Source organism: Gracilinanus agilis, chromosome 3, assembly GCF_016433145.1.
Source record: "Gracilinanus agilis isolate LMUSP501 chromosome 3, AgileGrace, whole genome shotgun sequence".
Taxonomy (NCBI): Eukaryota; Metazoa; Chordata; class Mammalia; order Didelphimorphia; family Didelphidae; genus Gracilinanus; species Gracilinanus agilis.
Window position 1 is genome coordinate 98,221,360 of NC_058132.1, and position 15,529 is coordinate 98,236,888.

Genomic DNA, 15,529 nt, shown 5'->3' on the forward strand with positions numbered 1-15,529 from the left:
TTCCTCATTTTTCTGGACTTCTTTATCATATTTTATTGATTTTATCTCCATGGACATCTCTTGTATTTGTTGCCTTCTCATTTGGGACCTTAAAATGATCTAACTCTAAAGAGGCAGTTTGATTTAGAGGATAGAAAGTCAGTGTTAGAGTCAGGGAGAGCTGAATTCGGATCCTGCCTCTGACCCATCCTGGATGTAGGATCCTGGGGAAGTCACTGAACCTTTGAGTGCCCCTATACCCAAGCCAGATTCCAGAAGATGATGATTTGCCTTTGTAGAGGAAATTCCCTCACTAAGGAGTTCTAGTATACCAATGAAATTATGTCAAGGCCCTTTTAATGCTAAAGTATTGTAGAAATGGAAGTTTTTTATTAAATGTGAATTAAAGTTGACCTTCTAGTCTAGCTAACCTCTTCATTTTATAGAGGAAACAGGTCCAGAAAGAGGAAGAGACTTCCCTACAGTTTGTTGTTCAGTTGTTTCAGTCATGTTCAATTCTCATGCCCCCCCCCCCTTAGGGTTTTCTTAGCAAAGATACTGGAGCAGTTTGCCATTTCCTTCTCCAGCTCATTTTACAGATGAGGAAACTGAGGCAAACAGGGTTAAGTGACTTGTCCAGGATCTCCTAGCTAGTAAGTGTCTGAGACCAGCTTGGAACTCAGGTCTTTCTTCTCTAGGTCCAGCACCGTATCCACCTCACTTCCCATAATAGAGTAGCTACAGTAGGGCTAAAGACTCAAACTCAAACCCAAATCTTTTGTCTAACAATCTAGCTTGGTGTCAGGATGTCAGCCTTTGCGGTTACCCAAGAGTCCTTCCAACAACCTCTCAAAGGTTTGCTATATTACCCTGAGGAGCAGAAATCCCAAGAAGTGGCAAGAAACAGGAGGAGGATGGGGTCTGGAAGGCTTTAGAATACCACCACAGCATTTATTTCATACCGCTGTTTAAAATATATAGATCATATATTCATATATTTATATATTTATATGTAAGGAGGAATAGAGGGAAAACAATCCACAGCATGGGCTATAGGTTTATAAATATTTCTGTATGTTCCGCATTTCAGAGCGGGGGAGAAGGTGTATCCCCCGTGAGTGGGTCCATTTGCTCCATGGCCTGGACAAGAGCTGATTTGTTGGCTTTGGATGGAGTCTCTGTTTGGGGCAGAAGAAAGGGATTCTGGAATCAGGGAGCACCCCCTGTGCCCTGCCTTCTCCCTTCCCCACCCCATGCCCAAGCCGAGTCTTCCAGCCTCTGTTGTTCTTAACTCCAGGGATGGAGAGGGGGGAGGGTTCTTGTTTGGATAACTTCCGTTTCATCTTCTGCAAATACAACCCGTGAAAAAAAGGTTGGGCTTCCTCCAGAAAGCTGGCATTTTGCAGGGTCCTCCATTGCTTTGTCCTTAGGTTTTCTCTCTGGCCCGACACTGACCATCCGCATCTTCCTCTCAAGGAGGATACGGGGAGGGGCAAGATATTCCAATTCTAGGATTATTTAGAGTCTGCGTTTCCTCCTCCCCATCCATTCCTCTTAGTTCTCCTCCCAGGTCCTCACCTCCAGAAGGTAAGTGACAGATGAAGTGGACACCCCGACCCCAGGGCTTTGGAGAGTCTCTATTTTCTCCCCGCCTCTGTTTCCTACCATGTAGGCAAATGCGACTTAGAAGGCTCTGAGAGCTGGTTCCAACCTTCCAATCCCAGGTGTTGTCCTCAAGGCACAAAAGGAACAAGAAAAGGTGGGAGGCACCATTGAGGACAATAATAAAAAATAATGGACAAGAGTCTGTTTGGCTTTCCTTCTCATTAGGTCCGGGTCCTCTTCTTTTGGATATTATCTCCCCCTCATCCCACCTGCCGATTCCGTTGTTTAATTCCTCGGCAGTCTGGCCCCTGGGCAGGATGTGGGAGGGAGGAAGGAAGAAGGAACGTGGGAAGGCAGGCTCCGCTCCTTGGGACCTCTCCGTCCCCGAGAACGCCACGGCGGAGGCCAGGGCCCAGGGGGCAGGCGGGCAGCTGCTGGCTTCATTTGCAGACGTACCGCTCCACGATCCGCTCACATTTCTTGCAGGTTACGTAGCAGCACCAGTGATATTTGCAGTGACATCGTTCCACCACTTTGTCCATGTACGGGTTATAGCCCCGGCCGCAGCACATGAGGTCGCAGCTGTCGCTGCCGTTGGACGTCTTATTGCACTGTCTAGGGGGTGGGGGTGGGGGTGGGGGGGAGGAGAGAGAAGCAGAAGAGAAGGCACATGAGGACCCGGATGACAGACCAGCCTTCAGGAACAGTTCCCGCCCTCCAGGATCCCCAGGCGGAAACAGAGCCCCAGACCATGGTCCAGCCCAAGTCCCGGCTAAAATCCCTTCCCCAATCTTTTTATTTTATTTTATTTTTCATTTTCATTTTAATTTTGAATATTTCCCTGTAATTACATGTTTCATGTTCTTTCCCTCTCCCGGAACTCCCCTAACTCCCCTTAGCCGATACACAATTCCACTGGGTTTTACATGTATCACTGCCCAATCTTTTTATTAAAAAAAAGATTATCTCCCTTTTTTTTTTTTTAAGGGCCCCAACCCTCTGTCTTAGAATTGATGCTAAATATTGGTTTCAAGACAGAAGAAGAGCCATAAGGGATAGGCAACTGGGATTAAGTGACTCGCCCTGGGTCACACATTTAGGAAAGGTCTGAAGTCCGATTTGAACCCAGGTCCTTCCAGATCTTCCTCTCTATCCACTGTGATACCTAGCTGCCTCAGCCAATCTTAATTCCAGTGACTCCTTCTAGGAATTATTTCCCATTTATCCTGTATATAATTTGTTTGTACATAACTTTTTACTGTGTGATCCCCATTCGATTGTGGCTTCCTCGAGGACAGGGACTGTCTTTCCCCTTTCTTTTTATTTTTTTTTTTTAGCAAAGTGCCTGGCATGTAGAAAATGCTCTACTAAGGTTTTCTGACTAATGGACTTCCTCTAATTGCCTGGTATTGATTTACTCTGTCTATATGTTGTATATAATTATATGTGTACATATTCTCTCTCCTGGGAGAATGGAAGCTCCCTGGGGGCAAGGACTTTCATTTTTGTCTGGCAGTGCCTGGCACACAGTAGGTACTTAATAGATATTTGTTGATGGATTCATTGAAGGGAAGCAGTCCCTAACCTCACAGAGTCCCTATTTGAGGGAGGGAAGCAAACAAAGCCCCTCTTCCCAGGGATCCCTCTATCTAAGGAAGGAGACAGGCAAGAATTTGCTCAAGATCATACAGAAATGTTCTATCGTTTACTTTTTATGTGACCTTGCTTAAGTCATTTTCTCGGGATTGGTTTTCCCAAATATCAAATGAAAAGGTTAGAGTATTGGATTAGATCATCTCTATGCCCCCTCCCAGCTCTGACATTCTGCATCCTAAGGTCTTGTTTACTCACATCTATATTTCCTTCAGAGTGTGACCCTGGGAAGGCAGATGTCACACCAAAAGTGCAAATCTGACTGTATCATTTCCCTACTCAACAAACTTCAGTGGCTCCCTATTACTTATAGGATATAAGAATATAAACTTCTCTTCAATATAAGTCCTTCACAACCTGGCTTCAATCTATCCCTCCAGTCTTATTATACAATGCCCTTCAGCCAAATAGATCTAGGAATGAGGATGGGAGGGAATGTAACCAAATCTATAAGTTAGTCTCAGAGAGAAAAATAATGAAAAAGGAGAAAAGCAGGGATGGAGCTTGGAGATAAGAGCTCCCAGGGGTCCTTAAATCCTTCTCCACTCCTCCTGCTTCCCAAGGGAGGAAAGCAAGAGGATGTGCCTTGCTTTTGTTCCTCAGAGTCATTGGCCCCTAACCTGCACTTCTGAATTTCCAGGTGTCCTGGAGAATCCTGACAATAAGGATTCCCTGAGCCTGTGGCAGTCTGGGAAAGGAACCTGCTCTTATTCTGAAAGGCCCGCAGGGAGAAAAGCTCCACAGTGGCCTTCAGTCCAGGGTTAATAGCATTTCTGGAATACTATTGCAGAAATGGAATTTCTTCCTGGGCTTGGAGGTGAGGGGAAGAGAAACACAAGACAGTGCTGGGTTCTCTGGGTCCTAAGCCAAGTCTTCTTGGGATGCCCTGGGAAATTGGCATTTAACCTAGGAGGTCTGGGATGTTCTGATCTTGAAGCAGTGAGGCCAGGAGGAAGAGGGCTGGGAGAAGGAAGGATGATGGGTTTATCCTTGACACCTCCCCCTAGCTCAGCAGACTAAACATTTGGGCAGCAGTAGGGTCTAATAGGGAGAGTAGGTTCTGGCACTGGGCCACAATCCTTCCCACACTTGCCAATATTCATGGCCCCAGGGAGGAAAATGACAGAACTGGAGTGAGTTGCTGCGGACGTTTGTCATTGTGTACTAGAAATCAAATAGGATAGAATCCAGGGATCCAAGTTCCACTGGGAAATCTGCTATTAACTCATGATGTGACTGTAGGGATGATATGACTCTGGACTGGGCCACTGCTTCATTATTGTGAAATGGGAAGAAAAATTTCTGTTCCAGTTGTCCTCTCCAATTTGTTGAAAGTATCAAGGAATGTCAGATCTAGAAGGGACTTTGGAATATTGAATGTCAGAGCAGAAAAGGATTTAAGGCGCTTGTAATACTGGAGCATAGAATGGTAAAGCTGGAAAGTCCTTTGAAAACAAAGAATACTTGAACTGGAGGGAGCTTTGGAATCTAGGATGCCAGTTCTGAAAGGAATTTAAGAACATAGAAAACATGGGAGCTGGAAAGGATTCTGGAGCTCAGTTCCCTGGATCACTGAATGTTAGAGCTGGAAGGAATCTTAAAGAATACTTGAGCTGGAAGGGAACTTCAGAGCCCAGAAAGCCAGATCAGGAAAGGACTTAAGAATATAGAAAATGTCAGAGCTGGAAAGGATTCTGGAGTTCAGTTCACTAGATCACTGAATGTTAGAGCTGGAAGGAACCTTAAAGAACACCTGAGCTGGAAGGGATCTAAGAACATTGAATGTCAGAGTTGGAAAAGATTCTAGAACATATAATGATGGAACCCAGAATGGTAGAGCTGGAAGGACCCTTGAAGACAAGAAATTGAGCTGGAGGGAGCTTCGGAACATAGAACGTCAGAGTTGGAAAGGATTCTAAAGCATGGTTCGCTGGATCACAGAATTGGTAGAGTCAGCAGGAACCTTGAAAATAGAGAGTAACTGTACTGGAAGGGAACTTCAGAGCATAGGATGTGCCTGAATTGTGCCTGAGCTAGAAGGGGGCTCAAGAGCTGAGGGTGTCAGTTCTGGAAGGAAGCTCAGGAGTCTAGAATGTTGGGAATGGAAGGAAACTCACAACAGAGAATGTCCCAGCTTAGAACCTTGGATGTCAGAAGGGGAGAGGCTCTTTGATTAGTGAGACCAGAGAATATTAGAAGTGGATAGGAACTCAGGACACAAAATGACTGGAAATAGAAGGCATCTTAGAAATGGTTTGGTTCGACCATCTCCATTCATAACACATAGCCAAGCTTTCCTCTTTGGTTCCCATCCTTCAAACCCTCCCCCTCCCATGATCCCACATCCCCAGCCAAACATAACACCCACTGATAGGCAGGAGGGCAGGGCCTCAAAGAAGAGTCCAAGGAAGAAGAGAGAAGGAAGAGAAGCCAGAGAAGGCAGCTGCGCCGACACCCCAGAAGCCTGGTTTATGATGGAACTGGAGAGCGTGGGTTGGGAATGTGGGGTGAGGAGACACCTTCTCTGTTCTCTGTTCTGTGGGCCCTTCCAGATCTCACACTAGAATTTCCACAATTGTTTTTCAAATCAACCATCTACCATCCCTCATCTGTGGATGGTGCTTTAGTTTCCTCAATGATTCCCCATGAATTTTCTCGTAAATCCTGATGCCAGGTCTACACTGCCTAAAACAGTCCTACAGTGCTTTACACAAAGCCAGAGGATCTAAATGCCTAGAGCAGGGTCTGTCTGTCAGGGCTGACTTGAGGACGACAGTGTGAGATAAGGAGGTGCTGGTCGGTGGAGAGGACCTTGGGTCAAGGGCTACAAGGGGTCTTTGAGGTCACCCAGCCCAGCCCCCTCATTTTACAGAGGAGGGCACAAAGGTCCAAAAGGGGTCACACAAGTTAAATAAATAAGCAGCAGAGGCAGGATTTGAACCTGTGCCATCTGAACACCTTTCCCTAGGGCTTCAGTACCCGGACATTGAATTACCAAACAAGTCGCTTTTCCCTCTCAGCATTTCAGTTTCCCCATTTGTAAACTGGAGGGTTTGGACTCCATGGTCTTCTAAGTCACATCCAGCCCTGATACTGTCTGATTCTATGTCTGTGTTTCCAGCACCTGATGGAAGGGGGGAGGGAATGGCAGCTGAGAGCAAGGGGAGAAACCTGATCTCTCTCCTTCATCGTTCCCCCACCTCCAGCCTGGTAATGGGATCCAGGAGCGCCTTTATTTCCCCAGGGGACCCTAACCCGTTTCCCTTCTGGCTCCTCCTTGATCCAGACACACTCCTCCTCCTCTTCTCATTTCCCTCTCTGCCTGTGCAGCGCCAGGGGTTGCCTGAAGCCAGCATTTCCTGGACTGACATTCTTTCAGTCTCCTGGCGGCTCGTCCCTCTCTTCTATTCAATCCTTGCAATCTGGTGTCCATATGGGAATACTATACTGGCCGTCCCAGAGCTCTGCTACCCTTTGGGGAGGCTGCTGAGGCTACAATCATGGAATGTCAGAGCTGAGAAAGCCCTTAGAATACAAGGTCAGAGCTGGAAGGGACCTTGGAACAGAGAATGTCAGAGCTGGGAGAGACCTTAGAACACAGAATGTCAGAGCTGGGAGGGACCTTAGAACAGAGAATGTCAAAGCTGGGAGAGACCTTAGAACACAGAATATTAGAGCTGGGAGAGAACTTAGAATACAAGGTCAGAGCTGAAAGGGATCTTGGAACACAGAATGTCAGAGGTAGAAGGGACCTTAGAAGATAGAAAGTTAGAGCTGGAAGAGGTCTTAGAACACAGGTCAAAGCTGCAAGAATCTTAGAACAGAGAGTGTCAGAGCTGGGAGAGACCTCAGAACACAGAATATCTGAGGTAGAAAGGACCTTAGGTAGAGGTGGAAGGAATCTTAGGACAGAGAAAATTAGTTGAAAGAGCACAAAGTGTCAGAGCTGGAAAAACCTTTGAACAGAGAATGTCAGAACTGAAGAGACCTTAGAATCCAGGAGGTCCCAGCTAGAAGGGACACAATATCAGAGCTGTCAGAGACCTCAGAACATATACTATCAAAGCTAGGGGAGGATTTAGGACTGAGGAATGTCAGAGTTAGAAGGGTTGGACTGATCAATCCCATTTTCATTTTACAGCCAAGGAAACTAAGGCTCAGAGTGGGGTGAATGATACTGTGGCAGAGCTGGGACTAGAACCCAAGTCTTCTGAACCCCATTGTAGGGCACTTCTCACTGCCTCACACCATATTTGGAATTTCATAGATGGAAGCCTTTCACCATCCTGGAAACCCCCTTGACAAAAACTTGTTGGGCTCCCATTGGAAGATGTTTTAGCAACCTGGATTTTGGTACTCCCAAAATCACTGAATTTTCCTGCTGGACAATTCTGGTCAGTAAACTCTTCATACCTCCTATCATTCAATCTGATCTACCCCCGAGCCCTCTCCCAGGCTCAGACAATACATAACACTAATCAGGGGCCCTGAATGGTGCTGAGGCTCAATTGTTTGAGGAGAAGCTCAGAGGGCTGACCCTGGTTTGAGTCCTGGTTCTGCCTGATGGCAGCCCTGAGACATCTTTCAAGTTTCTTCCCTTCTCTGGACCTCAATTTCCTCCTCTTATTCAATAAAGGGACTGAACCAGGTGATCGTTAATGTTCCTTCCAGTTCTAACATTATGTTTTATTGTTTCTCTCTAATGAGAGCCAGTGGGGTGTAGTGGACAGAGGGCTGGCTTTGGAATGAGGGAGACCTGGGATACATACTGCCCGTGACTCCAGAAACGCTCTGGAACTTCTCCCCAGGTGTCCCAAGCAATTTTTTAAAGACTCTGAGCTTAAGATAAGGTAGCCCAAGTTTTCCTCATCTCTACTAATGAAATCACAGGTCTGGCCCCTTCCTTAATGTGTTTCTCAACTCCTGTGTTCTTGGATTCCAAAAATGAGACTTCTTCAGATAGAGATTGAGGAGAAGGAGAATGCTCCAGGACTGGCACTTTAAATATGTGCCTCTAATACTTATACTCAGTTTCTCCAGTGGGACTCTATTTTAGAGGAAAAGCATTCTATGGTCAAAAAAGCTGGGAGTCAGGATACCCGGATATAGCCCTGCTTCCATCCTGATTGGTTGTGTGACCTTGGCTAAGTCGTCTCCCCTCCTTTGGCCCCAGCTTTCTTATCTCTCAAATGAGGATGTTGGACCAGATATTCTCCAAGGTCCCCTCTAGCTCTCCATGCCTGGGTTCCAAGAGCCCGGAGGAGGTCATTTCTGTCTTTAACTAAATGATAGCAATCATACTTTAGTCTGTGAGGAGTGAACCTCCGAGCTCAGTCCCTGGGAGTTGGTATGGATTACAAATATGCACAGGTTAAAGAAAAGTTTAGATAAATTAATGAATGACAGGTTTCTGACAGCTCATTAAGGAATGTCTGGAGTCCATCCTTGCTTTATAAGTATCTGCAAGGACTATCCTGGCTTCCCCCTACCTGGCTCTTGGCATTCTCAAGTGTTGGCATCTCTGAGCTCTGGTGGCTGTGATGGGGAGCTGATGGCCTGGGAGCAGGGGACAGGCCTGGAAAACTCTTAAATTGTAAGATCGTTTCTTGGTCATTTCTTAGATGGAACACCCTTAGTGCAAAATGTAAAGTTTGGCTCTTAGACTCAAAAAATCAATTTATTAAGTACAGGATTGGGGAGGAGGGACTAGACAAAACTTTTTGTGAAAAAGATCTGGCCAGAACAAGTCTGCCGATGGACTTTGTAACTGCCTAGCTAAATGTGGAGAGGCTAATCACCAGAACAGGGCCACAGGGAAATGAATTTTTCAGCTACTGAAACTCAGGAAGACCATCTACCCAATGGCAGCAATAGGCAGCTAAGTGGTCCAATGGATAGAGTACTGACTCCAGGGAGTGAGGGAGACTTGAGTTTAAATTCTGCCTTAGCTGCATGCCCCTGGGTAAGTCACTTAAACTGCCAATCTTAGTTTCCTTATCTGTAAAATGGAAATAATAATAGTGCCTACATCCCAGTCCTACTGTTGTGAAGATAAAATGAGATGATATTTATAAAGTGCTTTTCAAACCTTTAAAACTCTACATAAATGCTAGCTATTATTAATTTGGTTTCCATAAGTAGAGAAGTTGATTGTGAAAGAAGTAGATTCTTGAACCAGTGAAATAATGTAATTTACTTATTCTAGGAATATAGAATTGCATAACACATGTAAGAGACTGCTTTAGAGACAACCCTTCATTTCAAAGACAGGAAAAATCAGACTCCCCTCCTCCTGCCCCCAAGAGGGTAAAAGATTTGCCTAAGCTTATGCAGTAGATTAAACAGCAGAATCCTAGAAAGGGCCATAGGAGGTCAGCATAGTATATAATGGAAAGACAGCTGAACTTGTACTCAGAAGACTTTTATGGCTTACTCTGTGTGAGCTTGGACAAGTCAATTAACCTTTCTGAGTCTCATTTTCCCCTCCTATAAATAAAGGAGCCTATATCATCCATATGGTTCCTTCTAGTTCTAAATCTCTGTTCCCTTGACCTTCATTTCACAGAGAACCTATAGCCCAAAGAAATGAATACTTGTCCAAGATCTCCCAAGATGTCAAGTAGGAAGGCATTAAGAAGTGAAGTCCAGGTCTGTTACCTCTTCCTCACTGTTAACTCTTCTCTGTGCCTTAAGACTACATGATCTCTATGTAGGTCCTTCTAGCTTGGATATTATATGGCTGAAGTCTCTTTCAGCTCTGACTTTGTATGTGTTTCAAAAATCATTTGCCATCTCCTGCTCCTCTTGAACCCCTGGCACCCATGCCCAGGTGAGAGCGGATTATCCTGAACATCCAAGAAGCCATCAAAGGGAAATGGTGGCTGGAGGGAGGGCACCCTCCCTTTCTTCCTGCTGGTCTGGAGTCAGTGGGAGGTTTGGGACTCTTTAGCAAGAAAACACACAGAATGTCAAAATTGGAAAGGGCCTTAGTTAGTCATCATCTAATTAAACTCTCATTTTATGGAGGGGGAAGCAGGCTCAGGAAGGAAAAGAAACCAGGTGTCCAAGGTTCCAGCCCAAGATTCTTCCTACCATGGCATCACATGGATAACTCATTCCTCTGGGGCTTTTCAATGCTTTACGGAGCATAGACCCCTTAATACTGTGAGTAGATAGGATAGGGATTATTTCTTCCATTTCAGAAATGGGGAAATGGAGGCTTAGATGGGGAAGTAATTTATCAACCTTCTAAGAGTCACAGATGAGATTTGAACCCAAGAAGCTTGACTATAAGGCTGGAACCCCTGCTACTACACTGCCTCTTGATGGGAGCTCCATGGGGTCTGGCTATGCCTGTGACTGCATAGAAACCTCCCCTTCCACTCCCATGGGAATGGTTCCCCAGGAGAGAGAAGTAAAGCCAACAAGGGTGATGGGGGAAGCCAAGGGACGTGAGAAAATGCAGTGAGTGGGATCCAAGCCATGAGTGTGAGCTGGGCCAGGTCTCTGGGAGGCAGATGTTTCAGCAGAGACTCTCTAGGATTTAACTGCATCCTGTTATGGGGGGTGTGGTGAGAAAAGGGGGCCCAGTCATGGCCCTGAGAAATGATGGCTCCCCTAAGATCTAGCCTAAAGATGAAGAGAAGACGACCCTTTTCTGTCCCTAGACTCTGGGGGTCCTGGAATATGGTGTTTTGAGAAACCACTTGGTATAAGGGAAAATGGGAAATGCCAGAAAAATCCCTGGACTGGGGAGTCAGGATGTGAGGATCCTAGTGTGGGCTCTACCTCCGATGCATTGTGTCATCTGGGGGCAGCATCTCCTCTTCTAGGCCTTGGTTTCCTCAGATATAAATGAGGGGACATTGGAGTAAATGGTGTCCCCTTTATGTGTTCTGAGGGCCCTTCTGGCTCCACCATTCTGATTTCTATGGCTCCTTCCAGTTCTAATAATAATAATAATTATTATAATTATGTATATATAAACCTTTTCTTTTTTGAGGCAAACAGGGTTATATGATTTGCCCAGGGTCATACAGATAGTAAGTGTCTAAGACAGGGTTTAAATTCAGATCTTTCTGACTCAAGGCTTGATGTTCTATCCACTGAGTCACCCAGTTGCCCTAACAGCCTATATTTTGTTGTTTGTTTTTTTTTAAACCCTTACCTTCCATCTTAGAATCAATACTATGTATTGGTTCTAAGGCATAAGAGTGGTAAGGGCTAGGCAATGGGGGTCAAATGACTTACCTAGGGTCACACAGCTGGGAAGTGTCTGAGGCCAAATTTAAAACTAGGATCTCTTGTGGTTCTCAATCCACTGAGCCACCCAGCTGCCCCCAACAAAAGCCTGTATTTTAAAGAAAATCGGGTAGCTTTGGTTTTGTGACAATAGCTCTAGTTATGGAATCAGAAGAGACTCTAGCTCTGCCATTTATAGACTGTATACCCTTGGGTGAGCCACATAACTTCTTTGTTTCTCCATTTCTACATCTGTAAAATGGGGATAATTAATAATAAATGTGAGGCTCAAACAAGGAAGGAAGACTGAATTTGGAGTCAGGAGACCCACATCCAAAGCCCCTTTCTGGCCTTGGAGAGTTTATCTCATTCCTTGGGACCCCAATCTCCTAAATCAGTGATGGGCAAACTACGGCCTGTGGGCCAGATGTGGCCCCTGAAATGTTCTAGCCAATGGCACAACATTATTCCTAATCTGACAAATACAGTGAGTAGGATACAATACAATGAAACTTCGAAAGAGTTGCCTGACAGAGGAGCATTTCCTTTCCTTTGGCCCCCTCTTTAAAAAGTTTGCCCATCACTGTCCTAAACTATAAAATGAAGAGGGTTAGACTAAGGGATGATTCTTCATTCTTCTAGCACTAACGTTTTGTTTTAAGATCTCTTCAAATTTTGATATTTTAAATTTTATTATATTTTAAAGCTTCTTAGCTTTAAGCATCCACGTTCTAAGGTTTTTTTTTCCAGTTCAAACGCTCTTTGTTCTAGTTCTTACAGCCTCTTTCAGTTGATTTTCTATATCATAAGGTTCTATCTGATTCTGCCATTTTCCATTCTATGTTCTGAGGTCTCTTTGGGTTCAATCTCTTATCTACTCCATTCCAAGGTCCTTTTGGCCTCTGAGGTTCCATAAATACTAGATTTATTTGGGATCCTATCTATTTAATGAGGTACCCTTTGCATTTAACATCTCTTCAGGTTTCCAGTTCTTCTAGAGGTCAACAGTAGCAAGGATAATCCAAAATAGTGAAACATTTAAAGGGTCTTTTTGATTTGGAAAGCTATTAGGAAATGCTATTTATGTCACCTTTTATGAATGGGAGCTAAGCAGCATAGTGGATAGAGTGATGTATTTGGTGTGAGATCTGAGTTCAAATTCTACCTCAAGCACTATTACTAGCTATAAATAGCACTTTGAGGTCTGCAAAACCCTTTAAATGTGTTATTTCTTTTGATCCTCACAATAATTGTGAGATGTTTATTGCAAGTATTATCACCATCCTCATGTTATAAGTGAGAAAAATACCTGTCTGTGATCCCATAGCAAGTAGGTTTCAGAGAAGGGATTTGAATTCATCACCCTCCTTTTTTTAAAACTTGCTCTGGGCAGCTGGGTAGCTCAGTGGAGTGAGAGTCAGGCCTAGAGACAGGAGGTCCTAGGTTCAAACCCGGCCTCAGCCACTTCCCAGCTGTGTGACCCTGGGCAAGTCACTTGACCCCCATTGCCCACCCTTACCAATCTTCTACCTATGAGACAATACACCGAAGTACAAGGGTTTAAAAAAAAAAGATAATTAATTAAAACTTGCTCCACTGTTTCTGAGATTCGACAAGGGGCTTAGATGAGTTCTAAGGTCCTAGCAGCTCTGACATTCTAGGATGACACTTACATCTGGATAGATGGTCAGCACCATCATCTCCAAAGCCAGGGCTGCTCACAGTTTACCTGCCAAGTACAACCTGAGCTGCTTTAATATTCTGTGTTATCTTGACTGTCCACTCCGAAGTAGTCCCCATGTATGCCTGATACACCTCCAAATCACCTTCCCATCTTCCTGTCTTCAACCTCTTGCCCTTCTCCAACCCTGCTCCATCAGAGACTCAAAGGTTTGGTTTTTTTATGCCCCCAACACTTATCATTGCACCTGATACATAGTAAATGCTTAATAAATATTTATTGCTTATCTGATTGATAGAGTCAGAACTGGATAGATGAATGAATGAATTTAAAGTACAGAGTGCAAATATTATTATCATTCTTCTATAAAGGAAGAAATGAAGACACAAAAAGAACAGGAGCCTGGCCTGAGGTCACATAGGCAGAAAGTATCAGATCTTACATTCTCATCTAGAAGAGACTCCAAAGGCCATGAAGTATAATCTATCCCTGAACAGGAATCCCTGTTATATCCCACCACAGTCATGCAGAAATTGGGACATTAATGCATTGCTGGTGGAGTTGTGAATTAATCCAACCATTCTGGATGGCAATTTGGAACTATGCCCAAAGGGTACTAAAAGACTGTCTGCCCTTTGATCCAGCCATACCATTGCTGGGTTTATACCCCAAAGAGATCATAGGGAAAAGACTTGTACAAAAATATTCATAGCCGTGCTCTTTGTGGTGGCAAAAACCTGGAAAATGAAGGGATGTCCTTCGATTGGGGAATGGCTGAACACATTGTGGTATCTGAGGGTAATGGAATACTATTGTGCTCAAAGGAATAATAAACTGGAGGAAATCCATGTGAACTGGAGAGACCTCCAGGAATTGATGCAGAGTGAGAGGAGCAGAGCCAGGAGAACATTGTACACAGAGAATGTAAAACTGCAGCATAATTGAATGTAATGGACTTCTCTGCTAGATAATGCAATAATCCAGGACAATTCTGAGGGACTTATGAGAAAGAACATTATTCACATTCAGAGAAAGAACTGTGGGAGTAGAAACACAGAAGAAAAGCAACTGCTTGATCACATGGATCGATGGGGATATGATTGGGGATGTAGATACTAAGCAATCACCCTAGTGCAAATATCAATAATATGGAAATAGGTCTTGATCAATGACACATGTAAAACCCAGTGGAATTGCTCGTTATCTACAAGGAGGGGGTTGGGAGGAGGGGAGGGAAAGAACTCATGTAACCATGGAAAAATATTCTAAAATAATTAATCAAATTGAAATTTCAAATTAAAAAAAGATCACTTAGGTAGGTAGGTAGGTAGATAGATAGATAGATAGATAGATAGATAGATAGATAGATAGATAGATAGATTGATAGATAGATTGATAGATAGATAAAAGAATGAATAAATAAGTAGGAGTCATGCAGGTTCTAGTTGGAGGTTCTCCATCAAAGCCAAGTTTCCTCCCTCCCTGGAAGGCTTGTTCTGCTTTGGGACAGTTCTTTCTCCTACTCCAGGCTTAAGACCCTACTGGGTATAGAGTAAGTAACTAGGCACTGAGGGGAAATAGAGAGTTTAGATAAGGCAGATCCCTTGCCCCCAAAGGGCTCAGCGTCCAGGAGTGGATCAAGATCCCCTAATAGCTAATAGCTATCAGACTAGTCTACAGTCTAATAGAACTAGACTCTACAGCAGCACTCCGGCCCCAGCCCCTGCCTTACCTGTCCTGTGTCCCGTGTGAGCCCACCTTCTCGTTCTTCATGCAGAAGTCGGGAGAGCTCTGCAGGTAGATCAGCTCGGTGTCCTGGACGGGCCGAATGTCCAGGTCCTTGGGCACCAGGTGTTTGCGGTTGCCCATGGGTCGATACATCACCTTGGTGGCTGACAGGTATTTGGTCTTGAGGTCCTGGGCCACATCTCGAAGCTCCTGTAGCCCCTTCCAGCAAGTCTTGATAGAGCAAGAGCCAGAGACCCCGTGACATTTACACTTCATCTCTAGGGATGCTCTCAGGGCCTGTGGGAGGTAGGGAAGAAGAGGCCAAGCTTCAGAGGGGGAGATGGTGGCAGAACACCTCCTTAAGGGGTCTGGCTGCCCCTCCTCAATCAAATGAGGTCCTATTTGTAAAGCACCTGGCATGGTGCCTGGCACAGAGTAGGCATTTAATAAATGCTTGTTTCTTCCTTTTCCCTTCCTCCCCCATTCTCACTAAAGAAGGGCATTGCTTTGGCCATCATGTGTATTTTCACTCCTAACTTGTGTCTCTTCTTCTCTCGCCTCCACTATCCCAATAATTATCAACAGCTCCCATTTCTATAGTATCTAAGGTTTACAAGAAAACTTGAGTTCAAGTCCTGGCCC

General features: G+C 44.7%; 1 protein-coding gene across 1 annotated transcript; it reads right to left on the reverse strand.

Annotated features, from left to right (window-relative positions):
- Window positions 1-906: 906 nt before the first annotated feature.
- On the reverse strand, window positions 907-15,307 carry WNT11 (Wnt family member 11). The gene is made up of 2 exons (XM_044668925.1): window positions 14,892-15,307; window positions 907-2,199 (listed from the first exon to the last, which is right to left on the reverse strand). The coding sequence occupies exons 1-2, from the start codon at window positions 15,305-15,307 to the stop codon at window positions 2,025-2,027; spliced, it is 591 nt and encodes a 196-aa protein (XP_044524860.1). The 3' UTR covers window positions 907-2,024.
- Window positions 15,308-15,529: the final 222 nt, after the last annotated feature.

Bases quoted from the DNA above. Each gene is read 5' to 3' on its own strand.
- WNT11 (XM_044668925.1), bottom strand. From the start codon at position 15,307: ATGCCAGGTGCTTTACAAATAGGACCTCATTTGATTGAGGAGGGGCAG. The intron at 2,200-14,891 runs GTAAGGCAGGGG...CCCACCCCCTAG, and splicing joins TCACACGGGACACAGGACAG to ACAGTGCAATAAGACGTCCA.